Here is a 17364-nt window from a genome sequence, read left to right on the forward strand (position 1 = left end):
TGTAATATCACCCAATCACACTGAAGGAGTTTATTCAGTTCTCTCATTTTGAAAACAGCCAGAGCTCCGGGCACAAAGAATGGCAGTCAGTTTGTTCAAAGTTTCAAATGTCAGTTCCTACATCTGTATACATTCCACGTGCTAGAACTTTCTGTCACATTCACATAAGCACGCCACATCAATCATGGTAAGCGTGGTGTTTTAGAAACATCTCAGCCAGTGTGACGTCAGGTCAGTTTTTGCAGTAGGACAGTGCAGAGCCTTACATGTGCTAACTGGGGTCATTTTTTCCTCTGAAGGCCAAGCAAATTCAAGTATAGCCTGACTTTTTATCATCAAAATCAAATCAGTTTATCCTTGAGTCCAAGTGAATGTTTATGCCAAATTTGTAGAAATTCCTTGAGCTAGATTAGATTACTGAGATATCGTGTTCACGAGAATGGGACGGATGGATGGATGACCTGAAAACATAATGCCTCCAAGCCCTGGCTGTCGCCGGGCGGAGGCGTAGAAAGTTACACAATCTTCTGATGCAAGTCACATTTCCAAAGTACACATACTTTATTTAGACTGAACAGCACCAACTCTGATTCAGAATCACACATAGAAAAATACCATTTCGGAAATCTTCATAAATTGTGATCACCGACTGAAGCTGGTTAAATCAAACATTATGCAGGGAGGAAAGATCGAAACAACTATTGAAAAGGCCACTGTCAATATGATAATATCCATAAACATAAAAATCAGAGGTAAGGGTTCCACAGAGGTTCGTTTTGATGTGAATTTCTGTCTATCCATCCGCACTACACTAGCACTATTCACACCCTGCTAGGTAACTGCAAATTACACACAGACAGCTTACAAAAAAAGCATTACATTCCAAGGTTTATTGTCCTTTGTTTTATACTGATGGCAAAAAATGCTCTGCTCTTCTCAAGCCAAATTTCTGTCACATGATACTGTGTCTGTTAAGCTGTTCCAATTTGATTAAACGTAATGTATGTTCCATTGTTTAAGTGTGGGTAAAGGTCTTAATATAGTCTGATTTCCGTCGTGAATATTGAATTATATCCTATTACAGTCTACAGTGTTCACCAAGGGTCCCAGTTCCCAATTATATTTTAGAATTTCAAAGATATTTACAGTGATATTACTCTCCCTGCAACCAATGCAATTCTCACACAAGCATGTTTCAAAGGAGGGAAATAGTTCAATCCCCATTTACCCATCTGAAACGTTTATGTGTGACAGTATTTCTTTAGATTTTGAGTGATTCCCTCAATGAAAAAAAAACAAAAAACACTACACTCTTTATTGGTGATGTTAATTTTGTTTCTTTGTGAAGTTACTGCAAACTCTGGGGATCCTATTACTAGTTAAAATCAAATCTGATATACAGGGAATGGAGTGTTAATACAAGCATAACATCCCCACAGGTTGGTAGTGATTCTAACTTCTGTACATGCTGTGAACAGTTTTTTACGACTTCATGCTACCAGTCAAACAGATTCTGTACAAAAGTGTTGGCTCGCACTTGTGACTCTGTTCTTGGCACAGCATGAATAGACAGCTCTTGTTGTAGTTTTTTCTTAAGAGTTCACATGGCCTGCCGGATGTTTTCCAGACTCTTCTCAATGTTGTCAATAACCTCCACTGCAGCTTGTGGGATCCTGGTTCCTGGACCGAAGATTGCACACACACCACTCTGGTATAGGAACTCATAATCCTGTATAGAAACAGAGGTGGATCACAGTTTAGACTAACTGCAGGAATTCAGCTTTTATTATATAGGGAAAGGAGGATGTGCACAGTCCCTGCCTGATTGTTATTTTTTACACAATAGATAATTGAACTAAAATGAATGTGTTTGGCAGAGAATCACGAAGACTGTCGGGAACAGGATGACAAGAAATGAGACGGCACAGCATGAGATCAATGAAATCCTAAAGTCTGGTAATTATAATTACATGAATCAGAGCCACCCTCATCATGAGAGATTGGTTCTCTATCCATATGACAGCAAGATGACATTTTATCTGTTATCTTCACACTTATCATGTCATTCTAAACAATGTGTTTTCATAGGTAAATTGTTAAATCACCTTTTACCCCCCTGAAGAGTTTATTTGTGACAGTATTTCTCTGTTGCTGGTTTCTTTGTGAAGGCCACTATTCATATAAATCAGGGTCAGATACTTTTTGATATTATACACACTATAGGTAGTTATTATTACTTTTTATTATTTCCCACTATAGCTTGTATTTTGTGCTTCTATAATGCATAGCTAAAGGTGCACAGTGTGTTTGCATTATCAACGTGACCATGAGGACAGAATGTGGAACCACACTGACAAGAATCATTACAAGATTAAATCCTCCAGATCTTGGTTAGTTGAAAGAAAATGCTGCACACATACTGAGATCCTTTAAGTGACATTGTCAAATACACAAAGATTGTATGACTGTTATGGTGCTCACACCTGCTGCGAAAGGCAAGTAGGCTGGCTCTACCTGCATGCTGAATTACACCAATCTCTATGGACAGTGCGCACACACAGTCTCTGGTGAATGGATTTTGAATTCAAACATGCATAAATTCAGTAGAAAATTAAGCAAAACATCTTTTATTACTTTGGACTGTTATATTGAGAAGTTTACTTTGTTAAGAGATTTGATGATCATGGAAGTCAGATGTTACCTGTGGTGGGATGACACCTCCACAGATGACAAGAATATCTGGCCTGTTGAGCTTCCGTAGTTCCTTGATGAGCTCTGGGACCAGGGTCTTGTGTCCTGCGGCAAGAGTGCTGACCCCGACACAGTGAACATCAGCATCGACCGCCTGCTGGGCAACCTCAAGGGGAGTCTGTTCACCCAAAACCAGACATGAAAAAACAAAGAAAATCCATCTCAGAGTGAGAAGGACTACATATAAGAAACACATTTCAATATCATGTAGTGCAGTTCCACCACCACTTCAATCTGATCTTAATTCGCCGTTCTTTGCATGACTTTCTCAACTCAATATAAAAATAATAATAACATTGATTATTAGTAAGTTACTATAGTCTCTTCTGCTTGATGAATGCTGTTTATGACACCAGTGATGTATTCAGAAAGACTTATGGCTTATAAACCAGCTACTTAATTACTTGCAGGCTTCAGTAAAGTGTTTCTAGTTTCCCCAAGTCTGACTCCGTCTATGGCAACATCACTAATGCCAAACTTGTCAAAGTTGCCCGTCCCTGGGGTCCATTTTCAAAAGCTACATGTATTTCCCATTTACCCCTACTTTAGCAGAGGTTCACAGGATCACATGGAGGGCAACAAAAAGTCACAAGTATCTCTTCCTTGTTCAACTTGAAACATAATTCATCATGTAAAACAGTTTTCCCAAGGCCTTTGTTTTGTGAGTGCTGTGTTGAAAATGACGGCAGTTTAGTATGACACTTGCTTTTTCATCATGCATTTCATTATTTATTTACTCATTGCCAGAGGCTGTACTTAACACAGAGCCATGTGATCAGTGGTTGACAAACTTGTCCAATAAAATCTGGCATCTGGTGTCGTGGGGCACACGCCCTCAATATGCACGTCATCACTGTCTTTTATCTATTTACGTAAACCACACAAAAAGACTGACACGTTATGAACATCTTCAAGTTGGGGAGTCATTAGGATTTAACACATTATATTGATGCACCCATATGATACCCAGAATGTGAAAACTCATCTTGGTTAAGCTGAAGATATGAGTTGAGGTTGTTTGAGCTCTTGAACTCAAACAACAGACTGCATGTCTGTTATATGTGCGGCATGTCATTACCTTAAAGAGTAATGAAACACTGCACTTCAGCATGTCCTCACCTCCTATACACATGTGAAAATCAACCAAAGTTAATGGCTTTAGGGTCAGGCAGTTGGGAGCTGGATCTGCCTTCCAGCAATTGGGGCATAAACATGTTCTGCCCACTCAGGTCAGACCGCATTGAAATGTTTGTGTTTATTCTTTCACACAGAGAATGGAATAGTCAAACCGCTTATAGACCTTTCTTCAAGGGCATGTTTTGACTTGTCAAAGCAGGAAGACCACAGGTGCAACTACTATCATTCACGCTGCCTCTGTTGCATTTCAATGTGCCAGACGCACTGAGCCGGCATGAACAATAACAGGTCCCTAGCACTGACACACCTGAGTGGAATGCAGCTGTCATTCATTAGGATTATTAGTTGCGCCTGTGTCTGACCAGCGTATGTCAGTTTTTGTCCACTTTGCGCTGCCTGGTGGAAAGGTATTCTGACAAAATGTCACCAAAAACTCCCATTATAAATATAATAAAATTGGAAAACAGAAATCAGGGAAATTTTCTGTTAAAAAGGAAATGCTTGTGACTATTTAATTGAAAAATAAATACAAATAGTTAATAATTTTCTTACTGTTATTATGTACCTGCAGCAGTTAACAGTTTATTTCTCTTACAACTTTATGTTTTTTCCATTAAGTATTTTTACTTTACAGTGCACCTGGCTTCAATAAAGTACCATTTACGAGCCTTTTTAGTTGGAGAATTTGCCTTACACAAAGAATGTTTGGTATCACTGCAATTCACGTTAGTGAGTGATACACAAACAGAGGAGAGAGACGATATTCAGAGAAGTGGTGAAACTGGGGGAGTGAAATACAAAAGGGAAAGAAAGAGAAAATTAGCTGTTCAGTTGTTGTGTTGTGATGTGTTGAGTTTGTTTATTATAAAAATAGCTGAGACTAATAAATGTGAGATGTGGTTAACAAAAAAGAAGAAAAATGGAAACTACACGCTATATTTAAGTTCAGCTCTAACAAAACAAGCTCTGAGGCTCAGACGCTCTCTTCTGATTTGCTGTTTTCTGAGTGATGCACAGCCAGGCCAAACACGAGTAGCCGATTAAAGTCTGCTATTGTAGCTTGGTAAAACACCTGCAATGGTGACGGTCAGTCAGCGCCAAAATGAGCCAAACAGATGGTTAAATTCAAACTAAAAGGCTGCTGGATTTTGTGTGGAGCACCATCCGTGGTGAATGTTATCTCTACATTGGCCGAGCTGGCGTAGGCAGCAGACGGTTAGCTCCACTCTACAGTATGACACTGACCTGAAACAGTGGTCCGATGTCCACATCAAAGCCCAGGTCGGCAAACCCTGTGGCAATGACTTTGGCTCCTCTGTCGTGGCCATCCTGCCCCATCTTTGCAACAAGCAGTCGAGGGTTCCTGCCCTCGTGCTTCTTAAAATCTGCAACTCTGAGATTTTGAAAGAGAAAAAAAAAAACTTTTTATTTACCTGAGATACAAGAAATGAACCTGTCTACCATGACGATCCAGGTGCTGTTATGTTTTACTTTCTACCTGTTGTGGGTCAGGGCAATCTCTTCATGCTCCCCAAACTCGCTGCGGTAAGCCCCGCTCACCATCCTGGTGCTGGCCTTGTGTTCGCCAAACACTTTCTTCATGGCATCAGTGATTTCACCAACAGAGCATCTGTAGAAAAGAGAAAACAATGTGTTTTCACATTCCAATGATAGATAATAGAGTGCAGTCACTCGTTTTAAGACAATCCCATTCAATTACTGCTACTGAATGTGAAATATTACTACTAAATACTAAATAGCTTGCTGTTTAATTACGTTTCACAATTTATGGCAGCCTGCTTAATGATCTGTTTTGATGCCTTGTTAGTATCTGCATCATATGGTAGAAAGATTTACTGTAATCTCATTTCCCACAATATCACTGCAAGGGTAATAAGACAGCAACAATCAAGTTACTTCAGCGTTATTTGTAAGTCAATGGTTGAAGTGAAAATAGCTCAGTCATTTGTGGTAAAATCAGGGTAGACAGCACATTATATTTAGATGGATTAAAGGTCTAACGGTAGTAAAAGAGAATGGGATGTTTAAGTGGCTGTAGATTATTGTGCGAGTTGAGATGTTAAATAATATGGTCATGCCACGCCAGTGCCTCTCAGCATGTGGGCTCTTCACACAGTGCTGCACAGTTAGAAAAAAAAAAATTCTGTAACATCTTTCTTTTCTCAAAACGGGCTTAACAGTATCAGTATCTAAACTATTTTAACCACATGTGTGGGCCTTAAAAAAAAAAACTCTTTCCTGCAACCCCTCCAGATTTAGTGTGACTGTTTAATGAACTGCCACATGACAGCCCCAGGTATGAAGAAATATTAACCACAAACATACTGCTCAAGGTTTCCCACTAACAATCAAGCTTTCAAGAAAAATACCACAATGATCAAGATGATGATCATGTTACAACATGGAATGTGGACAAAACAAGATCACACGGGTCCTAATGGTTATGGTTATGTGCCCACTGCATGTAACATCTTCATAGAGTTCATCTGAATTATGGAGACATCTAGGAGATGGTGAAAATCAGAGAAGGAGAAGCACTATGACAATTACATTAGCATAGCATCTGAAGCTAAATTGATCCAGATGTAAAAGTGATCATTACAATCTGTGATTTTAGTGCCAGTGAGAGGTCTGACCTGGCTCGAGCTGCCTCCACGGCCAGGGCTAAAAGGTTGCCCTCTCTGGTTTGGGCACACTCCTCAATGGCTGCCAGGCACTTCTTCGCTGCCTGAGGGTCACGACTTTCCCTCACCTGAAACAAAACAAGCAACAAGACAGAAACATGTCATTCAGAATTTTTATCCTCTCTGTTGACAACTTTTCTTACAGCAGATACTGGATTTTGTTATTAGTTACACCCGTGATTGTCTGAATGTCTGCTTGGTGGAAATGTATTCCGATAGTAAGCAATGATAATATTTTATCATTGTCAAAAAGTACTGAAAATCCAATCAGAAATACTATACAGCCTTGACTTTGAGCTGAGTGAAAATGGCCTTGATTTTTTTTTTTTTTTTATTCCTAAACAGCTGCAGCAATCATACTATGTATCTACCTTACAGCTGTCTACAGTACAGCCCAGTCCCCCATAAGCCCCAGGCACTGGACCTACAGTGACTTTAACTGACGTCCCAATGCATAATCACCTGGACATGATATAAATAAGGCATGTTTGTGATTCAGCCTTGGAAGATGAGCTACAGCGTCTGCACCACACATACAAACACCTCAAATCACTGTGTAAAACTGCTTAAAACTGTCAACACACTGGTGAAGCCTATCTAACATTCAATTCTGCATACAGTGATGAAAATGTATGTATCACTTCTCCAGACTGACTTCTGACTGACTGACAGTCATCTTGTTTTAACTCTACTAACAGCCGTTATGTCGTACAGTCTAAACACTTCATTGTCTTCCTCTTCCTCAAGTCAGAGATGACAACAGTTCGTCATCTGCATTTGTGCAAAGTTCAAAGCTCCTTTTCTTGCTTCAAACATGTGCCTTGTGCTATGTCCACACTACATGACTTTCAAAGCCACCAGTTGTCAGTACAGTTTTCACACTACACAACTTTCTGTCTTGTAATCGCGGTTTCAAAAAAAACTGTGATGTGGCAAAAAAAGTTGAACCAGGTTCAACTTTTGCTGCAACAAATGCCACAAAGCGCTGCATTGGAATCACATATATGCAAGCCCATGTAGAGCCATAGTCCTCCAGTCACCCACTTCACAATAAAATTTGAGATAGGGTGCCACACAGGTCGACTGAGTCAGTGTTTGAACTCCTGACTGTTTCCCCTGCAGAATTACAGTGTGTGGATAAACAGAGGTAGGCAATACGGTTAGTGCATGGACAAACTGTGAGACTATCAGAGTTTCATTCAAAGTTTTGTTGTCTTTTCATGCTTTAATCTGTGGTTTTACTCGTGGAATTCTTTGAACATTTCTTTGAACAAAAACGAAGGGAAAAAAAATCTTATCCTTTAGATACCACTCGTTCATCTAGAAGTCGACTCTAAAAGGAACACTGACCTTTTTCAGTTTTTCAATCTGTTTCTGACGTACAACAGTGTTGTCTATGGCCAGCACCTCTACACTCTCCTCTTTTTCCAGACGGTACTTATTCACGCCGACGATGACTTCTGATCCTATAAAGAAAAGGACAAAAGTTGTGCAGGTACATGAATCAGTGAGAAAAACAAACACACAAACACAGCTTTGTGTTGTGTCGACAGAAAACACACATTTGTGCACATCCTTTTAAGGTTGTTATCGAGGGAGCAGAAAGAAGAACTTTTTTTTACCCATGTATTAAACAAACATCTGCAGGAATGCAACTGGTGTCACAGCATTAAAATCAAAAAGTATGCTAAAAGAAAACTCCCATGTCAGCGAACCTGTTTAGATCTGCAATATCATCCTGGAGTACAAAGCTTTTACACACCTACCCTACTGTATGTCTGAAGTTATTCTCACTGAATATTAATGTAATACACACATTAACACAGAGGTAAGTTCAGGATTTAAGGAATCTTAACATAACTGAATTCCCTGATGTTATTCCCACTGAAACCTATTTAATTGTTGTCATATTAGTAGCCTTTAGAGAAGATTTTAATTCTCTATATTCTCCAAGTATCCCATCACATATAATCTTAAAATTTGACCTCAGTGTAGGAAAACTGAAAATGATCAGAGAGCCTAACATGGTCAATCAGAACTCACGGCCCATCAGAAGTGAAAAAAAAATGTCAGTAGTAAAGATGTGCTGCTGGGGTGAATCAGAAAGCCAATGAATATCAATGAGAGCAGGCATCAGGGGGATTATGGAGAAAAGCTATCCAGTCTATGACGGTTCTGCTCTGCTCCATCACAGTCATTTCTGAAGTTACACATCAAAAGCTAATGTTCATTTCAAAACTATACAAAGAAACCTCAATTAAACTCCCTGGTAAGACCCTGACACAAGTAAAGACACATCTCCTCAAACAACACAACAAAATACACAGGGTCAGCTGGATTCAAGCTATGATATGACCTTGTATTTGCTGTTTTCCTTATCCACCTGTGGTTGCTTTGCAGTATAAGCACACATTTTAAGCCAGTCTTTGGGGTCACTTACAATAAGCTTAAATAAAAAACTACTTTTTTTAAAGGCTTAATCATAGTAAAGAGCACTGACCTCCACAAATTGAATGTTTAGACTCTACAGAGTATTACGACCACATCAAGGGGTTTTAAAAGGCAGGATACAGTGTGTAAGTGTGTTACAGAGCAAAGCAAGAACCATGTTACATCACTTTGAAGAAGAAAAAAAAAAAACATGGAGCATAGTGAAAATCTCAACTGCTTAATGCTCAGGACAAACTGCTTTGTGTGTAACTGGCCTGCTGCGGCTCACACACGTGCGTATTCATACCACTTGCTCTTCTGGTGCGTCGCTGCTGCTGCCAGCTCTATCTTTCAAATTGAATTTACCTTGGACGTGGCAATCAACAATCTAATGTTGGATTTCTTTTCATTATAAACCTTGTTAACCTTATTTGCCCTTGTTTAGAGCCAGACACACGCACGCACACACGCACACACGCACACACACACACACACACACACACACACACACACACACACACACACACACACACACACACACACACACACACACACACACACACACACACACACACACACACACACCGAGAGAGCGAGAGAGAAAAGCAGGCACTAGTAAAACATTGCACTTCACAGTTACATTATAGACATAATTTTAGTCTGCCCTGAGTTTCCTCTATGACGATGTAGTACATGTGCTCTCCTCATGCATTTGCTAAAATGGTTCAAAAATATAATATTTATATCTCTGCATGTCTGTCTGGTATTCAAATACAACTCACAGTGAAAGGTGTCAGTTTTATGTAAATGTTGCTGGTATAATGTCAATATCAACAGATGTTTTCTCTGTCTATTATTCCTGGGAACTGCACATGTCATGTGTGAAAAATAGGTGAGACAGTGAATCTGTGGATCACGCGACAGTTTCACACAGACAGTGTGTCTGCTCTAACCCATTAACATGGGCGCCAAAATAAAAACCAAGACGTTCCACAGTTTCCAGGCACGCAGGCAGTGTGGTCTGGGCCTAAGTCCTCAAAAGCAGGACTCTCTGGGTGTGTAGTAACTCTGTAGTTTCTTAAAAAAGACAAACAAAGCAAGAATAATAACATCCAAACCTGCATGAGAAAAAAGCCTTCTGTATTTGGGGAAGATTAGACTGATAAATTAAACATTTAATGCCAAATTTGGTGAGAAATGTGACCATTTCACACAGAATGAAGGAGCTGTACATTCACTTAATGTCAAAACTGTAACCTTTATTAGATGTGTAAAGTTAATTGCATGGTTGTTACATACAGACCAAAGTTAAGTTAAGAGGTAGAGAGTATTAAGTACTTAAAGCAGAGGAAGAAGATGAAAAGATCAAAGAATAAGAGGCTTTAAGGCCATTAGCAACTGATATATTTATACAGTACCTGAGTCAATGCGGGCCTGTCTACGTGCTGCACATTCCTCAATGCGTAGTTTTGGAATACCCTCTGCCACAGCTCTGGCCATGCCTCCCATATCTTCAATGTCTTTGATGAACTATACAAAGGAAAACACAGGTTGTGAAAGAATGTCTATGATGATGGATTATTTCTGTCGTCATTTTACTTCATGTATTATGATATTTACCTCACTAAAACCAGGTAGGCACAAGACAACGTGGTTCTAAAAAAAAATATTCTTAACAAGGATTTTAAAGAGTTTCATTAACCCTTAGCTATATGTTATGGGTAAGTTTATGCTCAAAAAATTTGCAAAGGAGTAAAATATTAATTAAAACCCTCCTCTCATTACTTTCAGAGGAGGCCGAGGCAGATGCCCATTTATCCCCATGACAAACCTTTAGGGCCGTGTTGTAGACGTCCTCCGTGAGAGACTCCATCATGTGCGAACCACCCCAGGGGTCAGCGACTTTGGGGATGCCCGACTCCTCCTGGATGATGATCTGGGTGTTCCTGGCAATGCGAGCGCTCTTCACTGTGGGCAAGCCAAGAGCTTCATCGAATGAGTTAGTGTGGAGTGACTGGGTCCCCCCGAACACAGCTGCCATGGCTTCAATCACCGTTCGAATCACGTTGTTGTATGGATCCTACGGGAGTGAGAGCCAAAGAGGAAAGTTGTAACTATTGTCCATTCATTTAACAGATTTAGATTTGATTTTCACATTTTCATATTATTCCTATAACGACTTATATTTACTTGTTCGGTGAGAGACCAGCCTGAAGTCTGGCAGTGTGTGCGCAGCAGGAGAGACTTTGCATTCTTGGGCTGGAAGTTCTCTTGAATGAGTGTGGCCCATAATCTCCTGCCTGCCCTCAGCTTGGCAATTTCCATGTAGAAATTCATCCCAATACCCCAGAAGAACGACAACCTGACGGCACACACACAACATAAATGTTAAAGAAAGAGAAATAAAGTCTGTTATTAAAATAGACAGAATTAAATGTAACCGATATCAATTATTATGCTATTATAATTATGCACAAAAATATAAATCAAGTGTTTTCTGCTCATAGAGATATTTTGTACAGACCCAATGCCAGTAACCTAACAACCAGATAGTCACAGACAGCCACAAAACCCATGACACAGCAACCTTTCAGTCTGTAATGCCCTTCCCACCCATCATCATCCACACAGACTCCACAACTGGCCAAACTGCCCAAGAACTAAGGTCCTAAAGTAGAGCAATACATCTGCTGGGCTTATACATCAGCCTACATGACCACATCAGTATGCATGCAAGTGATTAAAAAACTGCAGCACAGAAATGTCAAAATATGTCTACGGTCATTTAGAAACAGGGCTTCCTTAATACAGTTTGTCCACCAGGGAGCGCTGAAAAGATCATTTTTTAAACTGCAAAATATCACAATAACAATAAAATAAATTGGTGTGATTCTTTAAAAAACAAAAAAGAAAAGAAAAGTTTTTTGATGCATTTATGGAAAAAGAGGTAAAAAAAAAAGAGTATTGGCTAATTTGTATTTACATTAAACTCAAATAATATTGGTCAAGTGACAACAGACCAAAGTGATCATGATGCTGTTTTACAGCCAAGATTGAATGAATCCTGATGAATTCACACACTTGTTCTTGATCTTTTCTATTTACCATAGCAATGTTTTTACTTAATGTATCGAATGAACTGATGCCTATTTTCATTATAGACGAGTCTGCTGATTGCTTTTTCAATTAATCAATTAATCATTTAGTCTATGAAATTTTTTGGGGAAATGCCCATCACAACTTCCCAGAGCTCACGGTGACATCCTCAAATATCCTGTTTGTTCAACCAACACTCACAAACCTAAAGGTAATCAGTTTTTAGTGATAAATGACAATGAAAAGCTGAAAATCCTCTAATGTGAGAAGCTGCAACCAGATTATGTTTGGCAATTGAATAAATGAATCCATTATCTGTTTCAGCTCAACAAAAAATATTGCTTAAAAGGAAGGGCAATCGATAGAGCATGTGCCTTTCTCTTGCAAAGAAATCATACAAATTTCTAACCTTCATTCTTTTACTGTATTGCAGAAATTCAATACAGTAAAACACAATTTGACAATACACTGAATTCTCACCACCATGGCACCTTTAATGTCCAAAATGTAACATGACAGTCACATTTGTCACTGTCATTGGTTTCTGAGTCAAGAACAATCAGCTGTAGAGAAAGATAATGGCGGAGGGTGGAAAACCTTCCATTTCAAACAATTGAGTGACATCTCTAGATTGATTTAGAGTGACTGTCTGTAAGGTCTGTCTCTGAAGTCATTACGTGGAGAAGGGTCACGACTGTCAGGATGTTTCTCAAGACAGCATGCCCATGTAACTCTGCTATTATCTGCGTGATTGAAAGGCAGAGGAAAAAAAAAAAAAACAGCTGAAGGACACATGAAGAGGAGATAATGAAAGTACAAAGCAAGGGACAGGAACTGCGCCGAGTGCGGAGTTGGTGAGGGAGTGCAGTGGCGCAATTGACTTAAAAAAAAACAACCCATCTGCTGTACGTTATAGATCACCATTAATATCAAGTTATCAGAAAAGAATGTAGCCAAAGAGAATCACAGTATAAAAGATGCATTATGGGTAACTCACAACTTTGTTTATCCCCTAAAGAAATGAGTAGTTAAACTATGTTAAACAGGTCAAACTAACATATAAAGTATGTAACACCTTTGCCCAACTTAATTCTTCCTTATTTCATTTATATGATATATTACATTATATCTAATTGACGCACTTTGAGTTGTGGTCTGTAGTAGATATAGGAATTGTTTAATTTGACTAGCAGCCTTTCCACCTGGCTTTAGCTGTATGCTGGTTCTGTCTGTGAGTCCCATCTGCTGCTTCAACAAATAAAGGGGTGCATAGTATTCGTGGAATATTAATAGAGACATCACTAACAGGATATTTAGTTAGTGTCTGAGTGACATACTGAACTGAGGAGTTACCGACTGACTACACAAGTTCCTGCTCTTAAACAAGACAGCGATGTGTCATTATTTGGGTGAGCAGTGGCTCATCAATTCCATTTAAAAAAAAAAAAAAAAAATGTAGTCTAGCAAATGAACCAATTAATTACTTATATCTTATCTGTTGATCATTATATTTGGAACTAAGACACGCTTATCAGACCAGCCAGTTCATTTTAATTAATAACTTTACTGGTTGGATGTAAACACCACATTTATCACTTTCAGGAATCTTGCTTATCTGGCATGGTTGTTGTTAGACAGTATATTTAGCAATTTTCTGTGCGAAGCTCTAATTGCAAACAATTATACATCTAGTGAACGTGTCCTTTCAGTTTTCAATAATTAACTGTGGCAATTTAAGCATATCATACTCCGGCATTAACACACAATGTCACCTTTACTATACCTAGTAGGCATATTTGTGTATGTGTATCAAATGTGTGATAAATATATTGGGTATTGTCATAATGTTATGAGGTGACATAGAACTACGATTTAAGTGTGAATCAAATGTGGTGTACATGTTAAAGTAGACAACAAGAAATGAAAAGACATTTTTCAGAAATTACATTTCTAATTCTTAAAACCTTTCTAAGGTTATTACAAATACATTTGTTGCTTGGTAAAAAATATTCTTAATTTATATTCATTTATGCATATTTAACCACGTTTCTCTTGTTACAGAATTTCTGAGATATTACCAAGGCCTTTCCAATGTGTTTATTGTGGAAATGTGTAATGAAACAATATTTGAAATTACATGATCCATTGTAGCAAATATGTAAATCAAAATCTGTGGCCTCCACACTCAGAGATATCTTAATATTTTGTACCTTGGGGCAAACTCATCGATGGTTAAGCCTGCTTTCAGACCGGTGCGGCAGTACTCGAGGCCATTAGCGATGGTGTAGGCCACTTCCAGGATGGCATCAGCTCCAGCCTCCTGAAGGTGGTAGCCACTGATGGATATCGAGTTGAACTTGGGCATGTGCTGTGAACATGGTCAAGTCAGTAAATCAACAAAAATATAATGCATTATATAATGTTAAAAACTTGAAACAGTATATACTGCAGATGAACATACCTGGGAGGTGTAAGCGAATATGTCTGCAATGGCGTGCATTGAAGGCTCTGGGGGGAAAATATAGGTGTTTCGTACCATAAACTCCTTCAAAATGTCGTTTTGAATTGTACCTGTTAGTTTGGCTTTAGGCACACCCTGCTCCTCTCCAGTCACAATAAACATAGCCAATACAGGAATAACTGCTCCATTCATTGTCATTGAAACAGACATCTTCTCCAGAGGGATTCCATCAAAAAGCATCTTCATGTCCTCAACTGTGTCTATAGCGACTCCAGCCATGCCGACATCTCCGTGGACTCGGGGGTTGTCTGAATCATAACCGCGGTGCGTCGGGAGATCAAAAGCCACGGAGAGACCCTGTTGTCCAGCTGAAATGAGGGAGCAAAAAAAAAATAGTGGCTCAGAGATGGGAAAAAGGATTATTAGAGTAGCATTATAGATGAGATCTGAAAGACAATTTAAGGAACACATTGCTGAAAACATTAGCAGACATTTCTGCAGAGTATATAAAACGTGCAGGCAGCTTCTGAATCAATGTCACAACCATGGCAATGGCAGAAATTGCTGAAAGACTTAACACAGGGATTTAAGCAATGAATGACTGTATTAAACGGCTGCTTCCAGCTACTGGCAAACTGACAGTCCACAAGCACTGTCAACACAAAAATTCTATTTACAATAATTTGTCTGGTGATTAGACTCACTATAATCTCAACAGTTTTAAACTTTAGAAATGGCTAGAAATGGCCCACTGTAACAACGTCACATTGATTTTCACAGTAAAAGCTGACCTCCGTTTTCCTTTTGGTTGTTTCACCTTACTACTTATATGAGGAGATCAACATATAATAATTACTCATTGGGGAATAAACATAGCAGCCTTCATTTCAGACATCTTAATTGACACGCTCGAAATGAAATGACATTTAAGTCTAATTATCATCTGTATTTGTGGTTAGCCCTTGCAGGCTATGGTGACCTAAAAGGTTACAACTCTTCATATAGTTTCTGATTATATAATGTAGTATTCACATACATATATGACTCTCCAATGCCACTGTGGTTTTAGTCGTTCCATCTTTTTAAATCTAGTTTTCTAATTATTCTGTGCGATTCAAAGCGTAGCATCTAGTAAAATAAAACATTTCAGTGGGCGCTTGGCATCAGTGGGGAGTGTTATATACTGTACATCAAATTAAGTGTAGGGTTCTGATGTGTCACAAATTTGTGTCTAACAAAACACAACATCTGCCATTACAGGATGAGAGGATGTTCAACTTATGTTGCACAGTAGGTTTGACTTTATAGTGTTTCTGCTAAAAATAGAAATGTACACAGCAAACTCTACCTTTAATGTTATCTTTATAGAACTTGTTGCTCTCCTCCACAGTACTAAAGCCAGCATACTGCCTGATGGTCCACGGTCTGTAAGTGTACATGGTGGGATAGGGCCCCCTAGTATAGGGAAACACTCCTGGCAATTCATCAGCACCACGGGCTGAGTCTGCTTTAGTGTACACAGGCTTGATGTTGAGTCCCTCTGGTGTGCGCCAGATCAGATCCTCTGGGTTCTTCCCTTTAAGCTGTTTCTTAGCCAGACTGGCCCATTCAGAGTGAAGCTCAACCTGGTCCTGCCATGGTATGGAAGTGTGGATCAGAGAGCGGTGTGTGTGTGCTGAGGAGACTGACGCTCTAACCAGGCGCCTGGCAGCCATTGCTGCACATGCCCTCTGTGCAGTCAGCATGCTTACTGTTGGCTCAATCAGACACACATGGATAACCTAAGGTAGACATTAAGAAACAGATGTTATATAATTGTAATTTTTGATCCGAGGCAAAGGTATTGCTTCATATATGACCATTTCTGGGGTTTTCAAGCAGACAGTCAACAGTTAGGCATGAATATCAATAGAAGAAGCATTTCTTACAGAGACAAATGAATTATAAAAAAGAAAATAGCTGATCGCTGACACCCTCTACAGTTTATTTTGGTGGATAATTACTTTAAGGCCTACTAGTAGTAACATAATGTGGCCACACCACGACCTGTTACAGACAAAACAAAGTCATGGTGGGGCTGTGAGCGACAAGAAAACATGTAAACGAGCGATAACTTCTTACAACACTACGGAAACCATATGAAACAACTTTAGCCAACGTACTTACAGTACAATAGAAACACTGCAGTACATAATTCGTACAAGTTTGGGCGTGTTTAACGTTAGCAGTATGTGTTACTCTCTCGCTTGACAGACTAATTCAACAGCGAAAATGTTAGCTACTTTTTAGCATTGTGGTGGTTCGACTATCTTACCAAACAAACAAATACGACACGTTTCTCATCTTCTCTAGAAGTCACAAAGTTACGGGATGATTAAATCAGTGCTGGCTTTTCTAATTCTCGGGGGAAAAAAAAAACAGAAAGACAAAACAAGTGAATGTTGGAATAACGTTAACTAAGCTACGGTTGTTGGTTGGCTGCTAAGCCTGTTAGCTAGCCGTAGATGCTGATTTGCTACATGTGTTAGCATTAGCGGGAGGAACCAAAACAATGCCGCTAACTTGAGACATTCTATAGCCGCTTTATGTCTAACAGTACTCATATTTACATATTTTAAGATACTTTTCTGACCTTGTCTTCTGTTGTGCTCTTTCAGGTTGACAGAAGGCGTGTAACCGTCTATCCAATGAAGTTTCACAACAGTAGCAGTCGACCAATGGCATGTTAGAGTCAGTGGGCACACTTTGACCTAGGACCCGGAAGTAAATATTAAAGCAAAGATT

General features: G+C 39.2%; 1 protein-coding gene across 2 annotated transcripts; it reads right to left on the bottom strand.

Moving 5' to 3' along the window:
• Window positions 1-537: 537 nt before the first annotated feature.
• On the bottom strand, window positions 538-17320 carry mmut (methylmalonyl CoA mutase). 2 transcript variants are annotated; one of them, XM_056405518.1, is made up of 13 exons: window positions 17213-17320; window positions 15929-16361; window positions 14581-14948; window positions 14330-14487; window positions 11214-11385; window positions 10855-11103; window positions 10442-10553; window positions 7944-8059; window positions 6546-6661; window positions 5387-5518; window positions 5134-5281; window positions 2702-2869; window positions 538-1729 (listed from the first exon to the last, which is right to left on the bottom strand). In XM_056405518.1, exons 2-13 carry the CDS (start codon window positions 16323-16325, stop codon window positions 1601-1603), a joined length of 2265 nt encoding a protein of 754 aa, XP_056261493.1. In that variant the 5' UTR covers window positions 16326-16361; window positions 17213-17320; the 3' UTR covers window positions 538-1600. The 2 variants fall into 2 exon arrangements, with proteins under 2 accessions (XP_056261493.1, XP_056261492.1); XM_056405517.1 differs by lacking the exon at window positions 17213-17320 and adding an exon at window positions 16895-17037.
• Window positions 17321-17364: the final 44 nt, after the last annotated feature.

The sequence above is a fragment of the Seriola aureovittata genome, chromosome 19 (assembly GCF_021018895.1).
Source record: "Seriola aureovittata isolate HTS-2021-v1 ecotype China chromosome 19, ASM2101889v1, whole genome shotgun sequence".
Taxonomy (NCBI): domain Eukaryota; kingdom Metazoa; phylum Chordata; class Actinopteri; order Carangiformes; family Carangidae; genus Seriola; species Seriola aureovittata.

Excerpts from the sequence above, each read along its gene's own strand:
- mmut (XM_056405518.1), bottom strand. The coding sequence starts at position 16,325 with ATGCTGACTGCACAGAGGGCATGTGCAGCAATGGCTGCCAGGCGCCTG. Across the intron at positions 14,488-14,580 it reads TATTCGCTTACACCTCCCAG|CACATGCCCAAGTTCAACTC; the intron begins GTATGTTCATCT and ends CCATGTTCACAG. Across the intron at positions 5,282-5,386 it reads ATTGCCCTGACCCACAACAG|AGTTGCAGATTTTAAGAAGC; the intron begins GTAGAAAGTAAA and ends TCAAAATCTCAG.